Source organism: Cherax quadricarinatus, unplaced genomic scaffold (assembly GCF_038502225.1).
Source record: "Cherax quadricarinatus isolate ZL_2023a unplaced genomic scaffold, ASM3850222v1 Contig1127, whole genome shotgun sequence".
NCBI lineage: Eukaryota > Metazoa > Arthropoda > Malacostraca > Decapoda > Parastacidae > Cherax > Cherax quadricarinatus.
Genome location: NW_027196153.1, coordinates 22501 through 49000, shown reverse-complemented (window position 1 = coordinate 49000; position 26500 = coordinate 22501). Strand labels below are relative to the sequence as shown.

Below are 26500 nucleotides of genomic sequence, written 5' to 3'. Positions count from 1 at the left end.
GTTAGTGGGATGAATTGTAAAGGACCTGCCTAGTATGGGCCAGCAGGCCTCCTGCAGTGTTCCTCCTTTCTTATGTTCTTATGTTCTTATGTACTCATGGCACATGCTGAGGGACGGCAGTGATGGCACATGCTGAGGGACGGCAGTGATGACACATGCTGACGGATGGCAGTGATGGCACATGCTGATGGATGGCAGTGATGGCACATGCTGAGGGATGGCAGTGATGGCACATGCTGAGGGACGGCAGTGATGGCACATGCTGAGGGACGGCAGTGATGGCACATGCTGAGGGACGGCAGTGATGGCACATGCTGAGGGACGGCAGTGATGGCACATGCTGAGGGACGGCAGTGATGGCACATGCTGAGGGACGGCAGTGATGGCACATGCTGAGGGATGGCAGTGATGGCACATGCTGAGGGATGGCAGTGATGGCACATGCTGAGGGATGGCAGTGATGGCACATGCTGAGGGATGGCAGTGATGGCACATGCTGAGGGATGGCAGTGATGGCACATGCTGAGGGATGGCAGTGATGGCACATGCTGAGGGATGGCAGTGATGGCACATGCTGAGGGATGGCAGTGATGGCACATGCTGAGGGATGGCAGTGATGGCACATGCTGAGGGATGGCAGTGATGGCACATGCTGAGGGATGGCAGTGATGGCACATGCTGAGGGATGGCAGTGATGGCACATGCTGAGGGATGGCAGTGATGGCACATGCTGAGGGATGGCAGTGATGGCACATGCTGAGGGATGGCAGTGATGGCACATGCTGAGGGATGGCAGTGATGGCACATGCTGATGGATGGCATGGGCAGTGATGGCACACATGCTGAGGGATGGCAGTGATGGCACATGCTGAGGGATGGCAGTGATGGCACATGCTGAGGGATGGCAGTGATGGCACATGCTGAGGGATGGCAGTGATGGCACATGCTTACGGATGTACTTTTCAGTTTTGTGACCTGCCGTGTTCGACTAAGTGCGAAAGACATTTTTTACACCTGGTTGTATGATACAACTGGCTGCATAATACACCTGGGTGTATAATACACTTGATTGTATAAATCTTGGCTCGAGATAAGGGAACTCGCACTGTGCTTAATAATCACTTGTGTATTGATTACAAAAGTTAATGAAACCGTTCTCTACCTGTATGTGGGTTTATGCCTGTATTTATGTGTATGTGGGTGTCTGTGTGTGTGTGTGTGTGTGTGTGTGTGTGTGTGTGTGTGTGTGTGTGTGTGTGTGTGTGTGTGTGTGTGTGTGTGTGCGCGCGCACACACACACAATATATATATATATATATATATATATATATATATATATATATATATATATATATATACATATATATATATATATATATATATATATATATAATAGCATGTGAGCATGTGTGCTGGTGTGGATGCATGTGTGTGATAGTGAACATATCTGTACATGTATGTACATGTTTTGTGTGTGTAGATGCATCGCACCCTCGTTTCTCCACTTCGACACTAAAAGAAATACAATTTCAGTATAATGGGATCCTTCAATGACAACGTTTCACCCGCACAATGACCTTTATCAAGTCACAAACAAACCTGGAATGGGTGAGTATAGGCGAGAGGGTTAAGGCGCTGTTACACGGACAGACCAGCTAGAAGCTTTCTGGGAGAGCCGTTCTTCTGGTTCATGGTTTTGGATATGCTAATGGTGTCTTTGTGGTAGGGTGCCATACATACATACATGCAGGCTCTGGTGGCCTGGTGGCTAACGCTCTCGCTTCACACGACAAGGGCCTGGGTTCGATTCCCAGCCAGAGTAGAAACATTGGGCGTGTTTCTTTACACCTGTTGTCTGTGTTCCCCATCAGTAAAATGGGTACCTGGGTGTTAGTCGACTGGTGTGGGTCGCATCCTGGGACACTGACCTAATTTGCCCGAAATGCTGAGCATAACAAGGGGCTTTCTATATAGTAGTATGTCATTGAAACATACAGAGGTAGAAAGACATTATATATATATATAGGCGGAGAGTGAGGTGTGAGTGACGCACGGTGATCTGAAGAATGTCATGTCGGGATGAGGACGGGTAGACGATGAAATCATGTGACTCCTGTGTTGTTGGGTTGGTGCTGCTTAAGTATCATGTATGCCAATGTTTTTGAAATTTTGTAGTTTCCAGTGTTACGTTCTATAGTGTCGGTAACGGCGATTAGTGAGGCTTCTAGGCACCGTCGGCGTCTGAGGTCTGGTTCGGTGAGAACGAGTTGTGCCTCATTCCAGTTCATCAAATGCCCCGTGGAGTCTCTGTGGAGGACACAGGCGTACCTTACATCGTCTCTGTTAGAGGCATTTCGATGCTCATTCAGGCGAACTGCAAGATCTCTGCCTGTCTCGCCTGCTGTAGAAGTTAGAGGTGTGGGGCTGCGTTTCGTAGTGAGGTCCTTGATGATGTGTATATGGTGGAAACGTTAATGTTACTCATATCAAGTGCCCGGTAAGTATTCGTGTCAACATCACCACATGGGAGCACTATGAACTGTTTAGGGGGCTGTTCCATGGGCGGTTTGTTGAGGATAGCTTGTGCCTTGAGTCTGCAATCTCGGATGAAGAAAGATGGGAACTGAAGACGTGTAAAGGCTTGTGTTATGTAAGTGCATTCTTCTTCAATAAAACAAGGCCTGAAGAAGCGAAGAGCTCTCAAGAAGAAGCCAATGAGGACTCCTCTTTTAGTGCGGGTGTCTTGGTGTGAATAAAAGTGTATAAGATCGTCCTTGTTAGTAGGTTTTTTATACACTTTGAAGAGAAGTTTGTCACTGTCGGGAGATCTGCACAAGAGAACGTCCAGGAAAGGAAGTTTGCCATCGTTTTCGAGTTAAGTGTAAACTTTATTGATGGTTTGGCTGCATTGATCTTGTTGAGAAGGGCCTGGATATTGAGACGTCTCGGATAGAAAACTAATATATCATCAACGTATCTTAGCCAGGTAACGGTGTTGGGAATGAGGCTGCTGAATTTCTCTGTTTCTAGGTTTTCCATGAAGACGTTGGCAAGTACAGCACTGAGCGGGCTGCCCATTGCCATCCCAAAGCACTGTTTGTAACAGTTGTCCTGATACTTGAAGAAGTTGAAATTAACACAAAGATCCACTAGACTGATGAAATCTAGAAGAGGTAAAGGGAGGTCGTGGTTTTCAGTGAGCCTCTGTCTCAGAATGTTGATTGCAGCGTCAGTAGGACCGTGCGTCACTCACACCTCACTCTCCTCTGTATGTTAGAAGTGATCAAGGTCCCAGGACCGAAATGTTTTCTAATAAATATGTCATAGTGTTTGCTTACGTGTCTTTCTAAACCAACTTGTCGGTATATATTACCAAAGTTTATACTATATATATATATATATATATATATATATATATATATATATATATATATATATATATATATATATATATATATATATATATATATATATATATGCAATAAGATCACAGTAAACAGGTGATTTCAGAATATGCAAAACAACCACTCTGAAAGAATAGAGAAATTCCAAGCGCTTTCCTGACTACTCACATTATCAAGGAACTATGAAAGTAAAGCATCCAAGGAAGGTATATAAGGGGTCTGGCCAACACCTCACTATCAGATCCCACAACGGTTAAACACCTGACGCGCGCCGGCCCAGCTGGACGGGTCCTTTGCACAACCACCAACAAACTATTCTACCCAAGAAAATTTTTAAAATTATTATTTGTCCTGTGTATTTAATTCTGCTGCTCTAGGTTTTGCAACTTCAAAAAAACTTAATAATGTTGAAATTGCAAAAGCCTTTTGTAACTTTGAAAAATTTTCTGATTTATCCTCTGATGAAATTAATATTAGTAAAGGAAAGGTATATAGCTCTATGTTAAAACCAAACGTTCCCAATTGCCCTCAAAGATTCTTTAAGTCTTATGATACACTTAATAACAATAAAAATTTGCGCCTTACTAAAGCAGACAAAATAAATACAATAGTAATTATGAAAGAAAATGATTACCAAGAAAAAATGAATAATCTCTTAGATGATACTGAAACCTATTCTAAACTTAGGAAAAATCCCCTAGAAACCGTTAACAGCAATTTCAATAAAACAAAACTTCTACTGAAAGGCAAAGATGAATTAGTCAAACAATTTAATTCCACTAATCCATCTTTACCTTACATGTATGGACTAATAAAAACACACAAACCAGGGAATCCAGTCAGACCAATTATTAGCTCCATAGGGTCAGTTTCATATAAATTATCCAAATGGCTTGTTGATATTTTGAGCCCTATTGTTGGCAAAATTTCTAACTTTAATGTTAAAAACAACATAGACTTAGTTGATAAATTAAGCTCCTTGACTGACTTAAATGATTTTAACATGGTTAGTTTTGATGTTACCTCCTTGTTTACGAAAGTTCCTGTTGATGATTTATTAAGTTTCTTATCTGAAGAACTCGTTAATTATGATTTACCATTGCCAGCTCCTACTATCATTAAACTTATTAAACTTTGCATTGTTGATGCAAAATTTGTATTTAATGATAAGTTTTACACTCAGAAGTTTGGTATGGCAATGGGAAATCCTCTTTCACCTGTTCTTAGTAACCTATACATGGAATTTTTTTAAACGAAGTTGATTAACACAATCCTCCCTAATAGAGCTAAATGGTTCAGATATGTTGATGATATTTTGTGTCTTATGCCCAAAAATGTAGATATACACTATTTCCTTGGAAAATTAAATAGCTTAGCCCATTCTATAAACTTTACTGTTGAGTTTGAAGAAAATAACTCGATGCCATTTCTAGAAGTTTTAATTATTAAGGGTAATAATTAAATCAAATTTAAAATTTACAGAAAACCTACAAATAACTGTTCCTATGTCCACTATTATTCTTTGCATCAAGATAGAGTCAAACTGTCTGTTTTCTCATCAATGTTTTTGAGAGCTTTACGAATTTGTAGTCCTGAGTTCATAGATGAGGATATATCCAAAATTGATGAAATAGTAATGATTTAAAATACCCACGAAATGTAATTGATAAATCTTTTAAAGTTGCTAGAAATAATTTTTACAATCCAAAAAGGGACAACCTGCCTTATTCAACTAAAAATATGTTGGTTCTCCCTTACCATGAAAACTTGGTTGATATGCCTTCTCTTCTTAAGACTTTTAATATTAAAGTTGTATTCAAAAATCTTGATACAGTAAAAAAACTTTTGATAAAGAATTCCCCCCAAAATGCTGATGGATGTGTCTATAAGATTCCTTGTAAAATTTGCGATAAAGTTTATTACGGTCAAACTGGTAAAAATCTCGAACTAAGATTAAAACAACATAAATATAGCATTAGAACTGGACAAGATTCCAATGCTCTATTTATTCATGTAAGAGATTTTAACCATCCCATTGATTTTCAAAAAGTTGAGAAAGTAGTATCAAGCAAGTCCATGGTCGACAGGAATATAATTGAATCTTGTTTCATAAAAAGCAGTTTTGACAATAATATGAATATTTCCTTTGGTTTATATAAATTAGATCCATTTATAATTAATAGAATTTGGGAAGAATTTAATAATACACTGGACAAATAATAATTTTAAAAATTTTCTTGGGTAGAATAGTTTGTTGGTGGGTTGTGCAAAGGACCTGTCCAGTTGGGCCGGCGCGCGTCATGTGTTTAACCGTTGTGGGATCTGATAGTGAGGTGTTGGCCAGACCCCTTATATACCTTCCTTGAATGCTTTACTTTCATAGTTCCTTCATAATGTGAGTAGTCAGGAAAGAGCTTTGAATTTCTCTATTCTTTCAGAGTGGTTGTTTTGCATATATATATATATATATATATATATATATATATATATATATATATATATATATATATATATATATATATATATATATATATATATATATATATATCTATATATATAAATAACACATCGGCCGTTTCCCACCAAAGTAGGGTGGCCCGAAAAAGAAAAACTTTCACCAACATTCACTCCATCATTGTCTTATAAAACTACAACATTAACACCCCTCCTTCAGAATGCAGACACTACTTCCCATCTCCAGGACTCAAGTCCAGCCTGCCGGCTTCCCTGAATCCCTTCATAAATGTTACATTGCTCACACTCCAACAGCACGCCAAGTCCAAAAACCATTTGTCTCCATTCGTTCCTATCAAACATGCTCACGCATGCTTGCTTCAAGTTCAAGCCCCCCGCACACAAAACCTCCTTTACTCCCTCCCTCCAACCTTTCCTAGACCGACCCCTACCCTGCCTTCCCTCCACTACAGATTTATACACTTTCGACATCATTCTATTTTGTTCCATCCTCTCTATATGTCCGAACCACCTCAACAACCCCTCCTGAGCCCTCTGGATAATAGTTTTGGTAATTCCGCACCTCATCCTAATTTCCAAACTACGAATTCTCTGAATTATATTGACACCATATATTGCCCTCAGACAGACATCTCCACTGCCTCCAGCCTTCTCCTTTACATACATACATACATATATATATATATATATATATATATATATATATATATATATATATATATATATATATATATATATATATATATATTCGACCCAAAATAGAAAAAAAACTTTTATCATCATTCACTCCATCACTGTCTTTCCAGAGGAGCGCTGATACTACGGTTAAAAACTGTAACATATCCCCACTCCTTCAGAGTGCAAGCACTGTACTCTCTTCCTCCACGACTCAAGTCCGGCTAACCGGTTTTCCCCTGAATCCCTTTATACATATTACTTTGCTTACACTCCTACAGCACGTCAAGTCATAAAAAGCCATTTCCCTGCATTCACTCCTGTCTAACAGACTCACACATGTTTACTGGATATGACAGTCATCGCATACAAACCCTCCAACCTCTCCAAGGACGACCTTCCCTCCACTACAGATTTATTCCCACTCTAAGTCATCCTATTTGGTTATATATACATATATAGTGTTTGTGACTTTATAAAGCTCTCTGAGTGGGCAAAACTGCACAATAAAGGACGCCATTATATTGCATTTTTTCTCTTTCACCATTATGTCGGTATTTTGCGCCATTTCTCTCTATTCTCAGCTTTCACCATTCATCCCTCCCCCTATCTCTCTCTCTCTCTCTCTCTCTCTCTCCCCTCCGTGTTCCACTAATGTTTCACGTCTTGCCTCCGTGACTGCAGTTGGCTGTGACTTTGTTATACTGTTTATTATTTCTGTCGTTCTTGTTATGTATTGTTATTGCTGTTCTTGTTATACATTAATCCTACTGTTCTTGTTTTACATTATTACTATTACTCTTCTTTTAAACATTATTACTGTTCTTGTTATTCGTTGTTACTGTTGTTCTTCCTGTTTCTCTCTTCAGCTATGTTTTTCCTAGTTCAAGCAACATCAAGTAATCGGTAGAACGAATGATGTTTCTCACTCTGTATCCCGAATTGTTTATCCATTCACTCTTTGTCCTGGTTATTGTCTTTTATTTGTTCTTCTACCAGCCAGCAAGTGTGTGTTCTCCTAATTGTGGTTGCAGGGGTCGACTCGTAGCTCCTGGCCCCGCCTCTTCACTAGAGTGTGTGTTTCTGTCTCTGTGTTTATTAGTCTATATACATACTCACTTTTAAGTGTTTGTAGGGATCGAGTCACAGCTCCTGGTCGCGCCTTTTTGCTGACTGCTACTAGGTCCACTCCCTCTCCAAGATTGTTATCGAACCATCTCTTAAAGGATAGCGCCTCTACTACCATTCTCTCAAGGAACAACGAAATCGCAATAAAGAAATTCGTGTTTATCTCGAGTAGTGTCTGAGATTAACAAACTGGGAAGAAACATTACAAAGGCCAGACAGAAACATGATGTAAGAGAACTGCAAAATGTGCGACATGTGGTTTTCATATTTTTAGTCCTGAGCCGGGGAGGCAGACCTGACTGTAAAGAATAATTAATGGAAGCTGCTGACAAGCAGTTCAAATAAAAGAACTTTGTACCAAATATATATATATATATATATATATATATATATATATAAAGTAGTGATGAAGGGGGCTCTGTGACTCCTGCGGCAGAGTGGCTTCCTTTTTTCCTGAGCGGTCTCTGCGGCAGAGTGGCTTCCTCCTGAAAAGGGCTGCGGCTGAGTGGCTCCCTTTCACACCTATATGCTAATGACCTTTTTCACACCTATATGCTAATGACCTTAACCCCGCCCACGACCCCCACCCATGACCCCACCCACGACCCCCCACCCCCGCACCCCCCACCCGCGCCCCCCACCCGCGCCCCCCGCGCCCCCCACCCGCGCCCCTCGCGCCCGCCCCTCGCGCCCGCCCGCGCCTTCTGCTGCGCCTTCTGCAGCGTCGTCCGGATCGCCCCCGCGCCCCGAATTTTTTTCCGATTTTTTTCGATTTTTTTTTTTAATTTCTTGTGCTCTCCTCGGGTCAGATTTTTGAGGTTCCCCCTCCCACTTTCACCCCCACCCCAAATTTTTTCGAACTTTTTTTTTCTCGATAATACAAAGACTCCAATTCCTCGGATCAAGTTTTCTCGATAATACAAAGACTCCATCTCCTCGGATCAAGTTTTTTGGATTCCCCCCTCTGGGTATAAGCATTCAAAATGGACTCCCACTTGCATCCCAAATATTCCTGCTCTACTTCCTTGAATCAAGGTTTTCTCGATAATACAAAGACTACTTCCTCGGATCAAATTTTTCTCGAAATCAAAGTCTCCATCTCCTAGGATCAATTTTTTCTCGATAATACCAAGACTCCATCTCCTTGGATCAAGTTTTTGGGTACCCCTCCTTCCACCCCCAAAATTTCTCCTCCATCTCCTCGGATCAAGTTTTTCTCGATATCAACAATACCAAGACTCCATCTCCTCGGATCAAGTTTTTAAGGTTCCCCCTCCCACTTTCACCCCCATCCCAAGTATTTCTCCTCCATCTCCTTGGATCAAGTTTTTTCTCGATAATACAAAGTCTCCAATTCCTCGGATCAAATTTTTCTCAAAATCAAAGTCTCCATCTCCTTGGATCAAGCTTTTCTCGATAATACAAAGACTCCATCTCCTTGGATCAAAGTTTTTCTCGATAATACAAAGACTCCATCTCCTCGGATCAAGTTTTTGGATTCCCCCCTCTCGGGGTAAGCATTCAAATGAACTCCTCCTATGGGGGCATGGTACTTTCTCTTACTACAGGTCTAAACAAGTGTGACGTCACCCCACCTGTGTTTACTCGGCGGTCAGTGACGTCACGTGATGACCTCACACATACAGGCTGAATCTTGTCGACTTCCCCCTATGTCAGTGACGTCACATGATAACCCGACACACACAGGCCGAATCTTCTCTACTTCCCCATCTCAGTATTACACATTTCATATACAACATAGGGAAAACATTTTCACTCTTAACCCAGGATAACCCAAATAATTTCACAATTTTTTTCTCGTTTTAACTAATTTCATCAGAAAAAGTCACAACAACAACCCACTTATAACATCTTTTCGATATCTCTAGTTCGACAACAACACCCACAACACCCACAACCCACAACACCCCACAACACCCACAACCCCCCACAACACCAACAACAACAACCCACAACACCCACAACCCACAACACTTAGCAATTTATTCACAATTTTTCCTCTTTCGATACAAATTTTTCCCCTTCTTTTAATTGAATCTTAAAATGTAATACACATTCCTCCCTACATTATTAAAATTCTAATAAAATCCTCTCCATACTCATCTCCTTGTATCCACATAAATTGTTAATATACTCACAACAATTAATCATCTCACTACCCAACTACTACCAAATCACTACTGAATACTACCAAAACACTGTCAAAATCACCAGAATCTAAGTTTAGCATCACCAGCTAACATCCATTTTATGGAAATTCCCTCAAATCACTATAACCAAGAACTCCCTCCCTATGGGCGCAAAAAAAAAAAAAAACTTAAACACAAACCTAATACGCAAACACTTAGTACATGATCACCATCAACTGAAAACATATCTTGTACACACATAAATCTAAGACAACCACCAACAACAATCACCCATGTTCACTTACCTCAAAAATCACTAATATCACAGAAAACACTCATTTTTTATAAACATTCACACAAAAAATCATATTTGACAATATCTAAGCGCACTCACCTCACTACCACCAACACACGATGTCACACCTCACAGGACCGGCGAGGTCACCTCCAGTGACGTCACACTCCCATCTGTGTTTACTTGGTGGTTAGTAACATCACACCCAACCCACCTTGTTTCAACCTGTTGTACCCTACATTATCTAAGAACACTATAACCAAGACGATTACCAGATTTTATGACCCCACCACTAATATCACAGAAAACACTCATTTTTATAATTATTCACACAAAAATCACGATCACCAATTCCATATCATGTTTACCATCATCTATCAACACTCATCACCAAGATCACCAAAAATCTAAGATCATGCATCTCAAAACTACTATGATCACTGAAAACACTTATTTTTTAAACATTCGCACAAAAATAAGACATACACAAAAATACCACGACACTTCCACCAACATCTATAACATAACATGAGCACTATAACATATCACCATCACAAAAAAAAAAAAATAATACACAGACACCCACAACTTATACATTTCAATCACAAATTTAAGACATGAGACATACACACCAAATCTAAGACATTCACCTCCAACTAAGACATACACATCTTAACTAAGACATACACCAAAACCTATACTTGACATATTGCGGTATGAATATTCATACCGCATTTATCATTTCTCACCTATGTTGCATATCACATTCCTCATCCACATCATCCCTGAAACATCCTTTCTTATTCATTCCGTATATCTCCTAGAGTTGTTTTAACCCCGACGGCCCATCACGACGTAGGAGCCAGAGCAACCATCACCACTCCAACACCTCCTACTACACTCTGGCTCCTAATGTCATGATGGGCCCTTCGGGGTTAAAACAACTCTAGGAGATGTACGGAATGAATAAGAAAGGATGTTTCAGGGATGATGTGGATGAGGAATGTGATATGCAACATAGGTGAGAAATGATAAATGCGGTATGAATATTCATACCGCAATATGTCAAGTATAGGTTTTGGTGTATGTCTTAGTTAAGATGTGTATGTCTTAGTTGGAGGTGAATGTCTTAGATTTGGTGTGTATGTCTCATGTCTTAAATTTGTGATTGAAATGTATAAGTTGTGGGTGTCTGTGTATTATTTTTTTTTTTTTTTTTTTGTGATGGTGATATGTTATAGTGCTCATGTTATGTTATAGATGTTGGTGGAAGTGTCGTGGTATTTTTGTGTATGTCTTATTTTTGTGCGAATGTTTAAAAAATAAGTGTTTTCAGTGATCATAGTAGTTTTGAGATGCATGATCTTAGATTTTTGGTGATCTTGGTGATGAGTGTTGATAGATGATGGTAAACATGATATGGAATTGGTGATCGTGATTTTTGTGTGAATAATTATAAAAATGAGTGTTTTCTGTGATATTAGTGGTGGGGTCATAAAATCTGGTAATCGTCTTGGTTATAGTGTTCTTAGATAATGTAGGGTACAACAGGTTGAAACAAGGTGGGTTGGGTGTGATGTTACTAACCACCAAGTAAACACAGATGGGAGTGTGACGTCACTGGAGGTGACCTCGCCGGTCCTGTGAGGTGTGACATCGTGTGTTGGTGGTAGTGAGGTGAGTGCGCTTAGATATTGTCAAATATGATTTTTTGTGTGAATGTTTATAAAAAATGAGTGTTTTCTGTGATATTAGTGATTTTTGAGGTAAGTGAACATGGGTGATTGTTGTTGGTGGTTGTCTTAGATTTATGTGTGTACAAGATATGTTTTCAGTTGATGGTGATCATGTACTAAGTGTTTGCGTATTAGGTTTGTGTTCAAGTTTTTCTTCTTTTTTTTTTTTTTTTTTTTTTGCGCCCATGGGGAGGGAGTTCTTGGTTATAGTGATTTGAGGGAATTTCTATAAAATGGATGTTAGCTGGTGATGCTAAACTTAGATTCTGGTGATTTTGACGGTGTTTTGGTAGTATTCAGTGGTGATTTGGTAGTAATCAGTAGTGTTTTGGGAGTATTCGGAGGTGTTTGATGGTGTTTTTTGAAGGTGTTCAAATGATGTGCAGAGTATTTTTTGAAGATGATCAGTGGTGTTTTGGTGATGTTCAGAGTTGGTTCAAAGTTAGTCAGTGTGTTAGTTATGGTAATGTCTCATGTCATAAGTGTATGAGTTAGTTTTTTTTTTTTTTTTTGCTAATGTTGTAAAGTCTGGAGAATGAGGGAGGAGTTTGGTGGATGAGATGTAATTTCGGTTAATGAAATGTGTAAGTGTGAATGAGAATGTAAATTGGTGGGTGAGTTAGAGAAGATAAAATGTTATGTGATCTTAGTAAAAGTATAGATAGTTTTAGTGATCTTCGTTATGATGATGTTTTAAGAGAATGTGTACAAAAATGTGTGATCTTAGTGGAGGGGTTATAGAATTTGGTAAACGTCTTGATTGTGGTGATCTTAGATATTGGAGATATAACAGGTTGAAACAAGTAACTTCCTCTCGTTAAGTTAAATGAAGTAAAAGTGGGGTGTGACGTCGCTGATCGCCAAGTAAACGCAGGATGGAGTGTGATGTCATGGGAGGTATCCCTATCTGTGCTGGTATGTGTTGGTGGTAGTGAGAGGAGTGTATTAGATATTGTATGGAGTTGGTGATTGTGATTTTTTGTGTGAATGTTTATAAAAATGAGTGTTTTCTGCGATCTTAGTGGTTTTGAGGTGAGTGGGATCGTCTTGGTTATAGTGATTTGAGGGGATTTCTATAAAATGGGTGTTAGTTGGTGGTGTTGATCTTAGTTTCTGGTGATTTTTAGTGTTGTTTGGGCAGTATTCGGTGCTGTTTTGGTAGTATTCAGTGGTGTTTTGGGAGTATTCAAAGGAGTTTGATGATGTTTTTGAATGTGTTCAAATGATGTTTTTGGAGTAATCAAAGGTAATTGATGTTGTTTTTGGTGTTGTACAAAGTAAAGTGTGGTGTGTGTGGGTGTGTTTGTGTTAGTTTTGGTAAAATGTCTCATGTCATAAGTGTATGAGTTAGTTTTTGTGATAATGTTGTAAAGTCTGGAGACTGAGGGAGTAGTATGGTGGATGAGTTGTAATTTCAGTTAATGAAATGTGTAAGTGTAGATAAATTAGAGATGATAAATCTTATTTGGGAGTATTCAAAATGATATTTTGGAAGTGCTTCAGTGTTGTTTGGAAATGTTCAAAGGTGTTTATGTGAGTATTCAAATGATTTATGAGAGTGTTCGAAGTAATCTTGGGGTTGTTCTGTAGTGAGATGATAAAGGTTGTGGATGAGAGAATATTTCTTAAGAGATATTGAGAAAAGGTGGTCTCAAATGATGTATGAGAGTGTTTTGAAGGTGTTCAAAGTAAAGTGAGGTGTGTGTGTGTGTGTGTGTGTGTGTGTGTGTGTGTGTGTGTGTGTGTGTGTGTGTGTGTGTGTGTGTGTGTGTGTGTGTGTGTGTGTGTTAGGTGGTCATAGAGTTTTGTGAATATCTTGGATACAGTGATTTTAGTGGATTTGAGATGGGTGATGAGATGCATTTGTGGATGTGAAATGTGATTTTTGTGTGTGTTCAGAAGAGGTGTGTTGGGAGATGGGTGAGTGGATGTGAAGAAATGTGGGTGAGATGGAGAGGGGTATGGGGAGGGTTGTATTAGAAATTTAATGAAATATGGGGGGATTTTACTGAAAATAAAGGTAATGTGTGAATATTTTAAAAAGAAATTATAGAATTGAAAAGTTATGATATATTGGAAAAGAATGGAGGGTGTTGAAACATGTCGCAGTAGTTGGGTAGTGAGATTAGTTGTTGTGAGTATAATATCAATTTATGTGGATACAAGGAGATGGGTATGGAGAGGATTTTATTAGAATTTTAGTAATGTAGGGAGGAATGTGTATTACATTTAAGATTCAGTAAAAAGAAGGGGAAAAATTTGTATCGAATAAATTGTGAATAAATTGGTAAGTGATGAGGGTTGTGGGTAATGTAGTCGAACTAGAGATACCAAAAAAGTGGTTATAAGTTGTGGGTTGTTGATGTGACTTTTTCTGATGAAATTAGTTAAAACGAGAAAAAATTGTGGGTTGTGGGTGTTGTTGTCGAACTAGAGATACCGTGGGTTGTGTGGTGTTGTCGAACTAGAGATACCGAAAAAGATGTTATAAGTTGTTGTTGTGACTTTTTCTGATGAAATTAGTTAAAACGAGAAAAAATTGTGGGTTGGGTGTGGGTGTTGTTGTCGAACTAGAGATTGTGGGTTGTGGGTGTTGTTGTCGACCGAAATGTTATAAGTTGTGGGTTGTTGTTGTGACTTTTTCTGATGAAATTAGTTAAAACGAGAAAAAATTGTGGGTTGTGGGATGTGGGTGTTGTGGGTTGTGGGGGTTGTTGTCGAACTAGAGATACCGAAAAAGATGTTATAAGTGGGTTCTTGTTGTGACTTTTTCTGATGAAATTAGTTAAAACGAGAAAAAATTGTGGGTTGTGGGTGTTGTGTTGGGGGTTGTGTTGTGGGTTGTGGGTGTTGTTGTTGTGGGTTGTGGGTGTTGTTGTCGAACTAGAGATACCGAAAAGATGTTATAAGTGGGTTGTTGTTGTGACTTTTTCTGATGAAATTACTTAAAACGAGAAAAAAGTGTGGGTTGTGGGTGTGTGGGTTGTGGGTGTTGTGGGATGTGGGTGTTGTTGTGGGTGTGTGGGTTGTGGGTGTTGATGTCGAACTAGAGATGCTGAAAAGTGGTTATAAGTTGTGGGTTGTTGTGACTTTTTCTGATGAAATTAGTTAAAACGAGAAAAAATTGTGGGGTGTGGGTGATGTGGGTTGTGGGTGTTGTGGATGATGTGGGTTGTTGTTGTGACTTTTTTCTGAATGAAATTAGTTAAAACGAGAAAAAATTGTGGGGTGTGGGTGATGTGGGATGTGGGTGATGTGGGTTGTGGGTGTTGTGGGATGTGGGTGTTGTGGGTTGTGGATGTTGTGGGATGTGGGTGTTGTTGCCGAACTAGAGATACCGAAAAAGAGTTTCTGTTATAAGTGTTCGTGTGTGTTTGGATTGTGTTCATGTTTTTTGCACTCATGTTATATCTTAGTTGGAGGTGAGTGTACTCATAGAAATTGGTAATCGTCTTGGTTATAGTGATTTGAGGGGATTTGTGTGAAAATGGGTGTTAGTCTGTTATGTTGATCTTAGTTTATGGTGATTTTGGTGGTGTTTTGACTGTATTCAGTGGTGTTTTAGTAGTATTCAGTGGTGTATTTGGGAGTACTCAAAATGATATTTTGGAAGTGTTTCAGTGTTGTTTGGAAATGTTCAAAGGTATTTTTGTGAGTATTCAAATGATTTATGAGAGTGTTTTGAAGGTGTTCAAAGTAAAGTGAGGTGTGTGTGCGTATTAACTTCGTAATATGTAAAATTGTGACTAGTGAATTTATCGAAAAGTGGTTATAAGTTGTAAGTGTTGTGGTGACTTTTTCTGATGAAATAGTTAAAACGAGAAAAATTGTGGGTTATGAGTGAAAAATGTGAGGTGTTGGTGGGAGTGTGAGGGTTTGGGAGGGCGGGGAGAAGGAGAGAGAGAAGGTTACTTCGTGGGGAGTGACCTGAGATGAAATAGTTAAAACGAGAAAAATGTCTAGACTTGTGTTGTATTTTGTAAAGAAATTGTGGATTGTTGTGGGTATTAACGAAAAAAACGTGAAATTATTTGGGTTATCCTGGGTTAAGAGCGAAAATGTTTTCCCTATGTTGTATATGAAATGTGTAATACTGGGGTTGTATAATAAATAGTGTTATCCTGCATTTTAAGTTAAGTCGACAAGATTCAGCCTGTGTGTGTGACGTCATCACGTAACGTCACTGACATAGGGGGAAGTCGACAAGATTCAGCCTGTATGTGTGACGTCATCACGTGACGTCACTGACCGCCGAGTAAACACAGGTGGGGTGGCGTCACACTTGTTTAGACCTGTAGTAAGGGAAACTACCATGATCCATAGGAGGAGTTCATTTGAATGCTTACCCCCAGAGGGGGGAATCCAAAAACTTGATCCGAGGAGATGGAGTCTTGGTATTATCGAGAAAAACTTGATCCAATGAGATGGAGTCTTTGTATTATCGAGAAAACCTTGATCCAAGGAGATTGATTATCGAGAAAAATTTGATCCGAGGAATTGGAGTCTTTGTATTATCGAGAAAAAACTTGATCCAAGGAGATGGAGGAGCAAGTGGGAGTCCATTTTGAATGCTTATACCCAGAGGGGGGAATCCAAAAAACTTGATCCGAGGAGATGGAGTCTTTGTATTATCGAGAAAACCTTGATCCAAGGAGATGGAGTCTTTGTATTATCGAGAAAAACTTGATCCAAGGAGATGGGGGGTGAAAAAAAATTGGGAGGGGGAACCCAAAAATGCTTGATCCCCAGAGGGGGGAATCCAAAAAACTTGATCCGAGGAGATCATAAGAAAATGAAATTCGAAAAAAAATTGGGATGGGGGTGAAAGTGGGGGAGGGGGAACCTCAAAAATTTGATCCGAGGAGATGGAGACAAAGAAAATGAAATTCAAAAAAAAAATTGAAAAAAATCGGAAAAAAATTCGGGGAGCGGGGGCGATCCGGACGACGCTGCAGAAGGCGCAGCAGAAGGCGCGGGTGCCCAGGTTGACATATTTCCTAAGATGTGCACCTTCATATGATAACCCTATACTGCACGAATATGACAGTATTCTGAGGCAGATTTTTACTCTAGAAGACGGACAGTGGAACCAAGCTACACTTCCAGTCAGACTAGGAGGCATTGGTGTCCGCAAGTCATCACAGATTGTGCTACCTGCTTTTCTGTCCTCATGTATTGCATCCAGAGGGCTTGTAGCAGCGATTCTCCCTGAACATCTTCGGGACAAGATTGGAGTCCAGGACCAAAAGTTCATTGACGGAGCCATGATCTGGGATAATCTAACGGGCTCTGAAACCAGACCTGCTCCCTCCAACAACTACAATCAATCGCACTGGGATGGTCCAATAGTAGAAAATATAGCCTCAACAATGCTTCAGAGTGTGTCTGGCAGTGAGAGCCCCTCATGCAGGGGACTTTCTGTTGGCTGTTCCCAATTCCAGCCTTGGCACACGCCTCGACCCACAGACCATCCGCATCGGTGTTGCCCTTCGACTTGCCGCCTCTATTCTCGCTGATCACAGGTGTATTTGTGGCAGTGAAGCAACAGACCGATTCGGGTACCATGGTCTTGTGTGCCGTAAATCCGATGGTAAGACTGCAAGACATGAGGAGGTTAATAACATTATCAAGAGGAGCCTCACAACAGCCGGATGCCCAGCAGTAAGGGAGCCATCCCATCTATGCAGATCTGATGGCAGCCAGAAGCATCCAGATGGTATCACCCTTCAAGCCTGGACAGACGGTAAGCAGGTGGTGTGGGACTACACATGTGCATCTACCTTGGCTGATACCTATCTCCAATACACCAGGGAGGAAGGAGGGGCAGCTGCCAGCTTCAGGGGGTCCCAAAAGTCTAAAAAATATGGAGAACTTGCCCATCATTATATGTTTGTTCCCACAGGCTCAGAGACCCTTGGCTCATGGGGGAAAGAATGCATCTGAATTCCTTAAGGAGCTGGGAAAAAGACTTATCAGGGTAACTAGGGATCCCAGGGCAGCTAGTTTTCTGTTCCAGCGGCTCAGTGCGGCTGTTCAAAGGGGAAATGCCTGCTGTATTTTGGGCACGCGCCCCAGCTCTGAGGAGCTGCATGAGATTTTCGCCTTATAATCGGTGATACACACGTAACAACATGTACCGTATATGCCACCTTTATATCAACAATGTATCTCTTAAATCTTCTGTACCATATTATGTAATAAAATATTGCTATTGGTAAAAAAAAGAATGAAAAGATGGAGTGGTAGAGGAAGTGGAATATTCAAAGGGCTTCAGGAAGAAATCCAAATATTTTTCCTAGAAGCCTTTTTATTTAATTTACACCAGAGGTGGACCCCACACACACACACACATTATATATATATATATATATATATATATATATATATATATATATATATATATATATATATATATATATATATATATACATATATATATATATATATATATATATATATATATATATATATATATATATATAATTTATATTTATATATATTTATATATGTACTAATCAAGAGATACGAACAAGCTAAAAATTTATGTGGAAAAGTAAGGTGAATGGAAAAAAATTATTTAAAAAAAATGGTGGTCAACAGCAAGATAAAAACAACTGATTTTTAGTTCGTTTCTAAAATGCAAACTTTTAACACAAAAAAAAAAGACGACGGTTAAAAAAAAAAAAAGACTGAAATTGAGGAGTCGATGTTTGAGATAGTGAAGACTGAGGTGTAATTGTGTCTCGATGACGACAAACTCTGGAAAAGAACACTAGTGTACAGTTCTGAACTTTAAAGGAAACGTTTCACCATGAGTGGTGAGTGGACTGACGCCACCCATGGCGAAACGTTTAGTACGGAGTCGCAACTGTTTACGGAGGAGGTCACCTTAAACAGCCAAGTGAAATGTAAGACATTGAATTATCCGAAGAGGAGGTAAAGAAGTTACTAAAAGATCTTGATTACGGAAAGACAATAATGCCGGGAACGGTATAGCAGTGTGGATCCCGAAAGAATGTGCAAACGAACTATTTAATCCACTGGGAAACCTTTGGGAATTTACCAAAAGAAGATAAACTGGCGAACAAATGAAAAATGGCACTGTCCAGATGATCGAAAAAAAGGTGACAGGCCCTTTGATATATAGGCTTGTCTCGTCAGCAACCATTCTCGGAAAAATACTGGAAAAACCATTAGAGAAAATTGGATAAAACACTTGAAAAGTAAGAAAACAAAAGAAAAGTCTCCAACAAGTAGTTAGATATCCGATCAGCTATTTTTTATATATAAATCTAGTAGGGTAATACCACAGATTCACAGAGATGATACAGGAAATACTATATTGGCAGACTGTTTATACTTAGATTTTTAGAAGACTTTCCATAGAGTTCCTGACGAAAAACTAATCTGGAAACTGTCAAACGTAAGAGGAATAAAAGAATAACTAATACAAAGAATGGGATATTTGTGTACTAAAAATTTGAAGTCATACGAGAATGTCCTCATGTGGAGAATGAGAGCAGAGAAATTCATCAGTGACCACTGCTTGTATGATGACCTTTCTAATTTATGTCAACGATTTGACATTATTATTATTATTAAGCCCGTAGGAGTCATACAGTGCCTGGAGAATGAGGCGTAATCAAGTTAATATGATTGCATCACACACACACACATTCTCCATGGGGAAGTGGAACAGAATTCTTCCTCCGTAAGCCATGCGTGTCGTAAGAGGAGACTAAAATGCCGGGAGCAAGGGGCTAGTAACCCCTTCTCCTGTATACATTATTAAAGTTAAAAAGAGAAACTTTTTGTTTTTCTTTTTCGGCCATCCTGCCTAGGTTTGATATGGCCGGTTTGTTGAAAGATATATATATATATATATATATATATATATATATATATATATATATATATATATATATATATATACATATATATATATATATATGTCGTGCCGAATAGGCAGAACTTGCGATCTTGGCTTAAATAGCAACGCTCATCTTGCCATATAGGACAAGTGAAAATTTGTGTATGCAATAATTTCGCCAAAATCATTCTGAACCTAACGAAAAAAATATATTTGATTGTGTTTGTTTAGTATTAAATTATTGTAAACGTATTTAAAATATATTTAGTTGGGTTAGGCTAAAATAAATTGTTCTTGTTATAATAAGGTTAGGTAAGTTTTCTAAGATTCTTTTGGTGCAAAATTAAAAATTTTTACATTAACATTAATGAAAAAAATATATCTTTAAACGTATAAGAGAAAATTTCAGAAAGGACTTAATTTTAAATGAGTTCTTGCTAATTGACCAGTTTTACATATTCGGCACGACATATATATATATATATATATATATATATATATATATATATATATATATATATATATATATATATATATATATATATATATATATATATATATATATATATATATATATATATATATATATATATATATATATGCCGAATAGGTAAAATGGTCAATTAGCAAGAACTCGAATAGGTAAAATTCATTTAAAATTAAGTCCTTTCTAAAATTTTCTCTTATACGTTTAAAGATATATTTTTTTTATTTATGTTAATGTAAAAATTAATAATTTTGTACCAAAAGAACCTTAGAAAACTTACCTAACCTTATTATAACAAGCGCAATTTAATTTAGCCTAATCCAACTAAATATATTTTAGATAAGTTTACAATAATTTAATAATAAACAAACACAATGAAATATATTTTTTTCGTTAGGTTCAGAATGATTTTTGCGAAATTATTGCATACACAAATTTTCGTTCGGTGTTTCTAGTGTTTAAATTCCTCCCAGTTTGTCCCATGTATGAAGCAATACATTTTTTACGTGGTGTGTGTATATGGATTTTTTTTTGGCAATACAATCGTAAACAAGCGATCTTAACAATGCAGTACAAGTCACATAGGGATGGAAATCTCCACCTGAAGATTTCCATCCCTATGTGGCTTGTTCTGCAGGGAGTTTCTTATAGGTAAGTTAGCACTATTATAGCAATTTGTCTTATTCGTTTCCAGTAATTTGGATAATTTATTGATTCTCTTACGGCAGAAACAAATCTTTTTACATTTTCCAGTTCCGATATTTCAACTGCCTTCAAAGGAGATTTAAGTATCGAAGAATATTCTTGACGTGTAAACAAAAGTGCTTTGAAAATCACTTAATACAGATTTTTCTTTGAATACAGATTTTTCTTAATACAGATTTTTCTTTTTGAAGCTTCTGAAGCGTTTGCCTTATTGTGTTACCTAACCAACAGATAATCTGTTCGTTTCGTTCTATGAAAATGTCTCCTATTGTTGTGCATCCTATGTTTGCTTTAAGTTCTACTTTCTTCCCTAATCTAAACAGAAATTGTCGTACGTAGGCTTGATAATATTCGGCTTACCCACCTCAAGATTTTGCTAATACATGCAACTTTTCCGTGTTCTCTATTCTGGCAACTTTCAGGAATATTTTGTTTTCTGCAAAAGATTATGGATTCTTTGTTTCTATGTCTGAGGATGAGAAACAGTAAAGGGGCCATGATTAACCGTATTGTGTTAAGAAAGAAGTTTGTTTGGTTTACTGCCATTCGTTGTGATGTGTTTCAAATGTCAATATGAACTTCCCTACTTCTACATATTTTTGCGTCACTGAATATGGTAGAGGACAACAATTAATGGTCATATCTGTCAAATGCATTCGTAACAATTACATATACAACTTCTGTATTTTAATTTTATTCCAACTGTAGTTATTGTAGCGGTACATGAACACAAAAAGGCACGTGCGTGCGTGCGCACACACACACACACACACACACACACACACACACACACAACCATACTGTAGCATCTTTAAAATATACACATTTGCTTGCACATTCTACAACTTTCTTATCTCTGCCTCTCTCATTCTGTTTAGCTTAACTGTGTTCCCACTGTCTCTATTTCTCCCTACAGGACCTGTTAGTGAGCTTGTCGCAGCTACTGCGAGGCACGGCCTACGACAAGCTAAAATTCGCCTTCAAACTCTACGACGTCAACGGAGATGGATGCATCACCAAGGCGGAACTCACAGACATTGTCTCTTCAGTCCACGAACTGATGGGCAGAAGCAGCCACAACAGACATGTAAGTCGCCCAAGACGAGGTGAGGGGGAAGACAGTGAGGGGCGAGAGGAGGGAGGTGGAGAAGTGAGAGGAGGTGTGAGGGTTGGGTGCTGGTAACGGAGGGTTAAGGGATGGATGAGAGGTGAGGGAGTAGGGTGAGGGATGGGTGAGAAGTTAGAGACAGGAGACAAGGTCACTGTCATGCTGAAGATCCATCGCCTCTACTTCAGTTAATAATTAAGATGGTATTTAACCGATACACTGAAGCCAAGAACACTTTAATGCCTAAAGTATTTATGAAAGTAAACGTCAGAGTATATACACAGAGATACACTACTCTTGATGTATATATACAGATACATACTTCTCTCCGTGTATATACATATACATTTGTAGATGAATGGTTCAGAGAACCGACATGTTGATAAATTAGACACATGTGCAATAAAGATACCCAAGAGTTGCACATGTGTCTAATTTATCATACACATACATAAACCTTTCCGTGTATATACAGACATACACATAACTCTTGGTGTGTATATACACTAAGACATACACAACTCTCGGTGTATAAACTGTACAAATAAAATATGCTGCTAGAAAGGAGGAAAGACGTATAAATCAGGGTTTGTAGGTGGCAGAACTCCAGGAGGGGTAGGTGGGCGAGGCAGTGCATGTGGGTGGCAGGGCTCTAAGAGCTCTGGGTGACAAGGCAGTGGGCGGGGCAGAGCTTGTGGATGACTGTGTAACTCACAGCTCTCACAGATGGAGGCACGAGAACGAACAAGAGCGAGAGAAAGAGAGAGGGTGAAGGCAGGGAACACGAAGGGAAGGCACTGTGGGTGAGGTGGATAGAAGAGAGATGAGAGGGAGGATATAAATGAGTTCTCCCTAGACAAATGGAGTTACGAACTACTTAAATCAATTCACACGGTGGACAGCAACCAACTCATCATCTTAAGCAACAATCGGATAACTGACTGTTTACAAAGAGTCTTAAAACCGTCTGCTGGAACACTCAGAATTTTACTCATACCCTCCTAGCAATAAATTCTCCAATTCACTTTATCTTCGTTAAGGTCAGGTAATATTAAGTTGATTGTTGTTTGTCAGTCAAAACAAGAGAATCGTAATACAAAACAGCGCCAATAAACGAGATGTATGAAAGAGACGATAAAACATTTCGACGCGCGAACGGAAGATCGGAGACTCCAGCAAGCTCTCAGAATAATGTGAATGCACACACTGTTTATGCCTCGTGAGCAGTCGAAATTCGGACTGTATACCAACATTTGTAATTTCGACCATTAATAATTAGTCGGTTCCGGCTATAAACAGTCACAATTGCGGATACTTGCCAGCAGTAGTAATTCCAATTATTTATAAACAATCGTAATTCTAACTATAAAAAGTCGCAACTCTGGAAATTTATGACAGTAGGAATTCCAACTGTTTAAGAGAATAAGCTGAGACAGCACCACGTTGAGGGTGGTGGTGGCTGTGTTGGTGGAGGATAGTGGCTGTGGTGAGGGAGGGTGGCAGTGATAGTGTGGTTGTGATGGAGGGTGGTGGTGGATAGTGGTGGTGGTAGATGGTGGTGGTGGTAGATGGTGGTGGTGGTAGATGGTGGTGGTGGTAGATGGTGGTGGAGGGTGATGGTGGTGGTAGATGGTGGTGGTGGTAGATGGTGGTGGAGGGTGATGGTGGTGGTAGATGGTGTTGGAGGGTGGTGGTGTTGGAGGGTGGTGGTGGAGGGTGGTGGTGTTGGAGGGTGGTGGTGGAGGGTGGTGGTGGAGGGTGGTGGTGGTGGTGGAGGGTGGTGGTGATGGATGTGGTGGTGGTGGAGGGTGGTGGTGATGGATGTGGTGGTGGTGGAGGGTGGTGGTGATGGATGTGGTGGTGATGGATGTGGTGGTGGTGGAGGGTGGTGGTGATGGAAGGTGGTGGTGGTGGAGGGTGGTGGTGGAGGGTGGCGGTGGAGGATGTGGTAGTGGTGATGGTTGTGGTGCTGATGGAAGGTGGTGGATGTGGTGATGGTGGTGGTGGTAATGTAGGGTGGTGTTGATGGAGGGTGGTAGCGGAAGTAGTGGAAGGGGGAGGGGGGTGGTGGAGGGTGGTGGTGGTGGAGGGTGGTGATGATGATGGGAGGTGGTGATGGAGGGGGCGTGGGAGTTGTGGAGGGTGGTGATGATGAGGGGGTGTGATGATGAGGGGGTGTGGTGATGAGGGGGTGTGGTGATGAGGGGGTGTGGTGATGGGGGTGATGAGAGGGGTGTGGTGATGAGGGGGTGTGGTAACGAGGGGATGAGAGGGTGAGGTGATGAGGTGTGGTGATGAGGGGGTGTGGTGATGAGGGAGTGTGGTGATGAGGGAGTGTGGTGATGAGGGGGTGTGGTGAAGGGGTGTGATGAGGGGGTGTGATGAGAGGGATGTGGTGATGGGGGTGATGAGGGTGTGGAGATGAGGGGAATGTGGTGAGGGACGGGGGAGTGGTGATGAGGGGATGTAGTGAGGGAGGGTGGGGGGTTGGAGACCTCACGAATGAGTCATACAGAGCCTGGGAAATGGGTCATACAGAGCCTGGGAAATGGGTCATACAGAGCCTGGGTAATGGGTTATACAGAGCCTGGGTAATGGGTTATACAGAGCCTGGGTAATGGGCCATACAGAGCCTGGGTAATGGGCCATACAGAGCCTGGGTAATGGGCCATACAGAGCCTGGGTAATGGGCCATACAGAGCCTGGGTAATGGGAGTTAAGTTTGATCAGAGGATCGAAACACCTTGAAGGGCGCAGATGGCCTATAAAAGTGTTACCCACGTGTAAGTGTACACAGTGGTACCCAAGTGTAAGTGTACACAGTGGTACCCAAGTGTAAGTGTACACAGTGCTACCCAAGTGTAAGTGTACACAGTGCTACCCAAGTGTAAGTGTACACAGAGCTACCCACGTGTAAATGTGCACAGTGGTACCCACGTATAAGTGTGCACAGTGCTATCCACGTGTAAGTGTGGTATAAACCTTGGTAATAAATACCGACAAGTTGGTTTAGAAAGACACGTAAGCAAACACTAACATATTTATTAGAAAACGTTTCGGTCCTGGGACCTTGATCACTTCTAACATACAGAGGTAGAAAGACATTATATATAGGCGGAGAGTGAGGTGTGACGCACGAGACCTGAGGAATGTCATAAGAACATAAGAATGGAGGAACACTGTAGAAGGCCTACTGTCCCATGCGAGGCAGGTCCTTATCAAAACAACCTCTGCCTATGATGAGGACGGGTAGACGATGAAATCATGTGACTCCTGTGTTGCTGGGTTGGTGCTGCTTAAGTATCATGTATGCCAATGTTTTTGAACTGGACAAGATTCCAATGCTCTATTTATTCATGTAAGAGATTTTAACCATCCAATTGATTTTCAAAAAGTTGAGAAAGTAGTATCAAGCAAGTCCATGGTCGACAGGAATATAATTGAATCTTGTTTCATAAAAAGCAGTTTTGACAATAATATGAATATTTCCTTTGGTTTATATAAATTAGATCCATTTATAATTAACAGAATTTGGGTAGAATTTAATAATACACTGGACAAATAAATAGCTTGGGGGTGAGTTTTGCAAAGGACCTGTCCAAGTTGGCTCGCCGCGCGTCACGTGTTTAACCGTTGTGGGATCTGATAGTGAGGTGCTGGCCGACCACTTATATAGCTTTTGAGTTTCACTTTCATAGTTCCTGATAATGAGTAGTCATGAAAGCGCTTGGAATTTCTATTCTTTCAGAGTAGTTGTTTTGTATATATATATATATATATATAGTATATATATATATATATATATATATATATATATATATAGTATATATATATATATATATATATATATATATATATATATATATATATATATATATATATATATATATATATATAGTATATATATATAGTATATATACATATATATACATATATATATATATATATACATATATATACATATATATATATACATATATATATACATATATACAGTGGTCCCTCAATAATCAGACTGGCCTGAAAGTTTAATTCATTTCTGGAAATCAAACTGGTTTTTTCGACAAAAATATTGAATTTTGAAATGGATCAAACGTTTATCGACCCGTCTCTGACCATTGTCCCAGATGCGCAGATACGAGGTAAGCGGCCTCGACTCACTGCCAGCCTTCCTTCCCAGCCAGTGCCATTGTTTACCAGTTAGCGGCGGTCCTGTCACGTGCTCCAGTGAAATATTTCATATTTCATTTATTTTAGTACTGTGTTATTTACGGCGTTAAATAAGCTACCATGGCTCCAAAGAAAGCTCCTAGTGCCAAACCCTTTGGTGAAGTGAGAAATACCATTGAATTTAAGAAACATCATTGAACAATATGATAGTGGCGTACGTGTATGAACTGGCGAGGATGTATAACAAAATCATTCAACCATTCCTTCCATCATAAAAGTCACAGAAAGGAAATCAAG

At 39.6% G+C, this 26500-nt stretch overlaps 1 protein-coding gene across 1 annotated transcript in view; it reads left to right on the top strand.

Moving 5' to 3' along the window:
• LOC128693875 (calsenilin) overlaps positions 1 to 22075 on the top strand; it is a gene marked incomplete at both ends in the record, with an annotated part of 70377 nt that extends 48302 nt beyond the window's left edge. The window contains 1 exon segment of the mRNA XM_053783739.2: positions 21842 to 22075. Coding sequence (XP_053639714.2) covers positions 21842 to 22075 — 234 coding nt within the window.
• Between the last annotated feature and the right edge of the window lie 4425 nt (positions 22076 to 26500).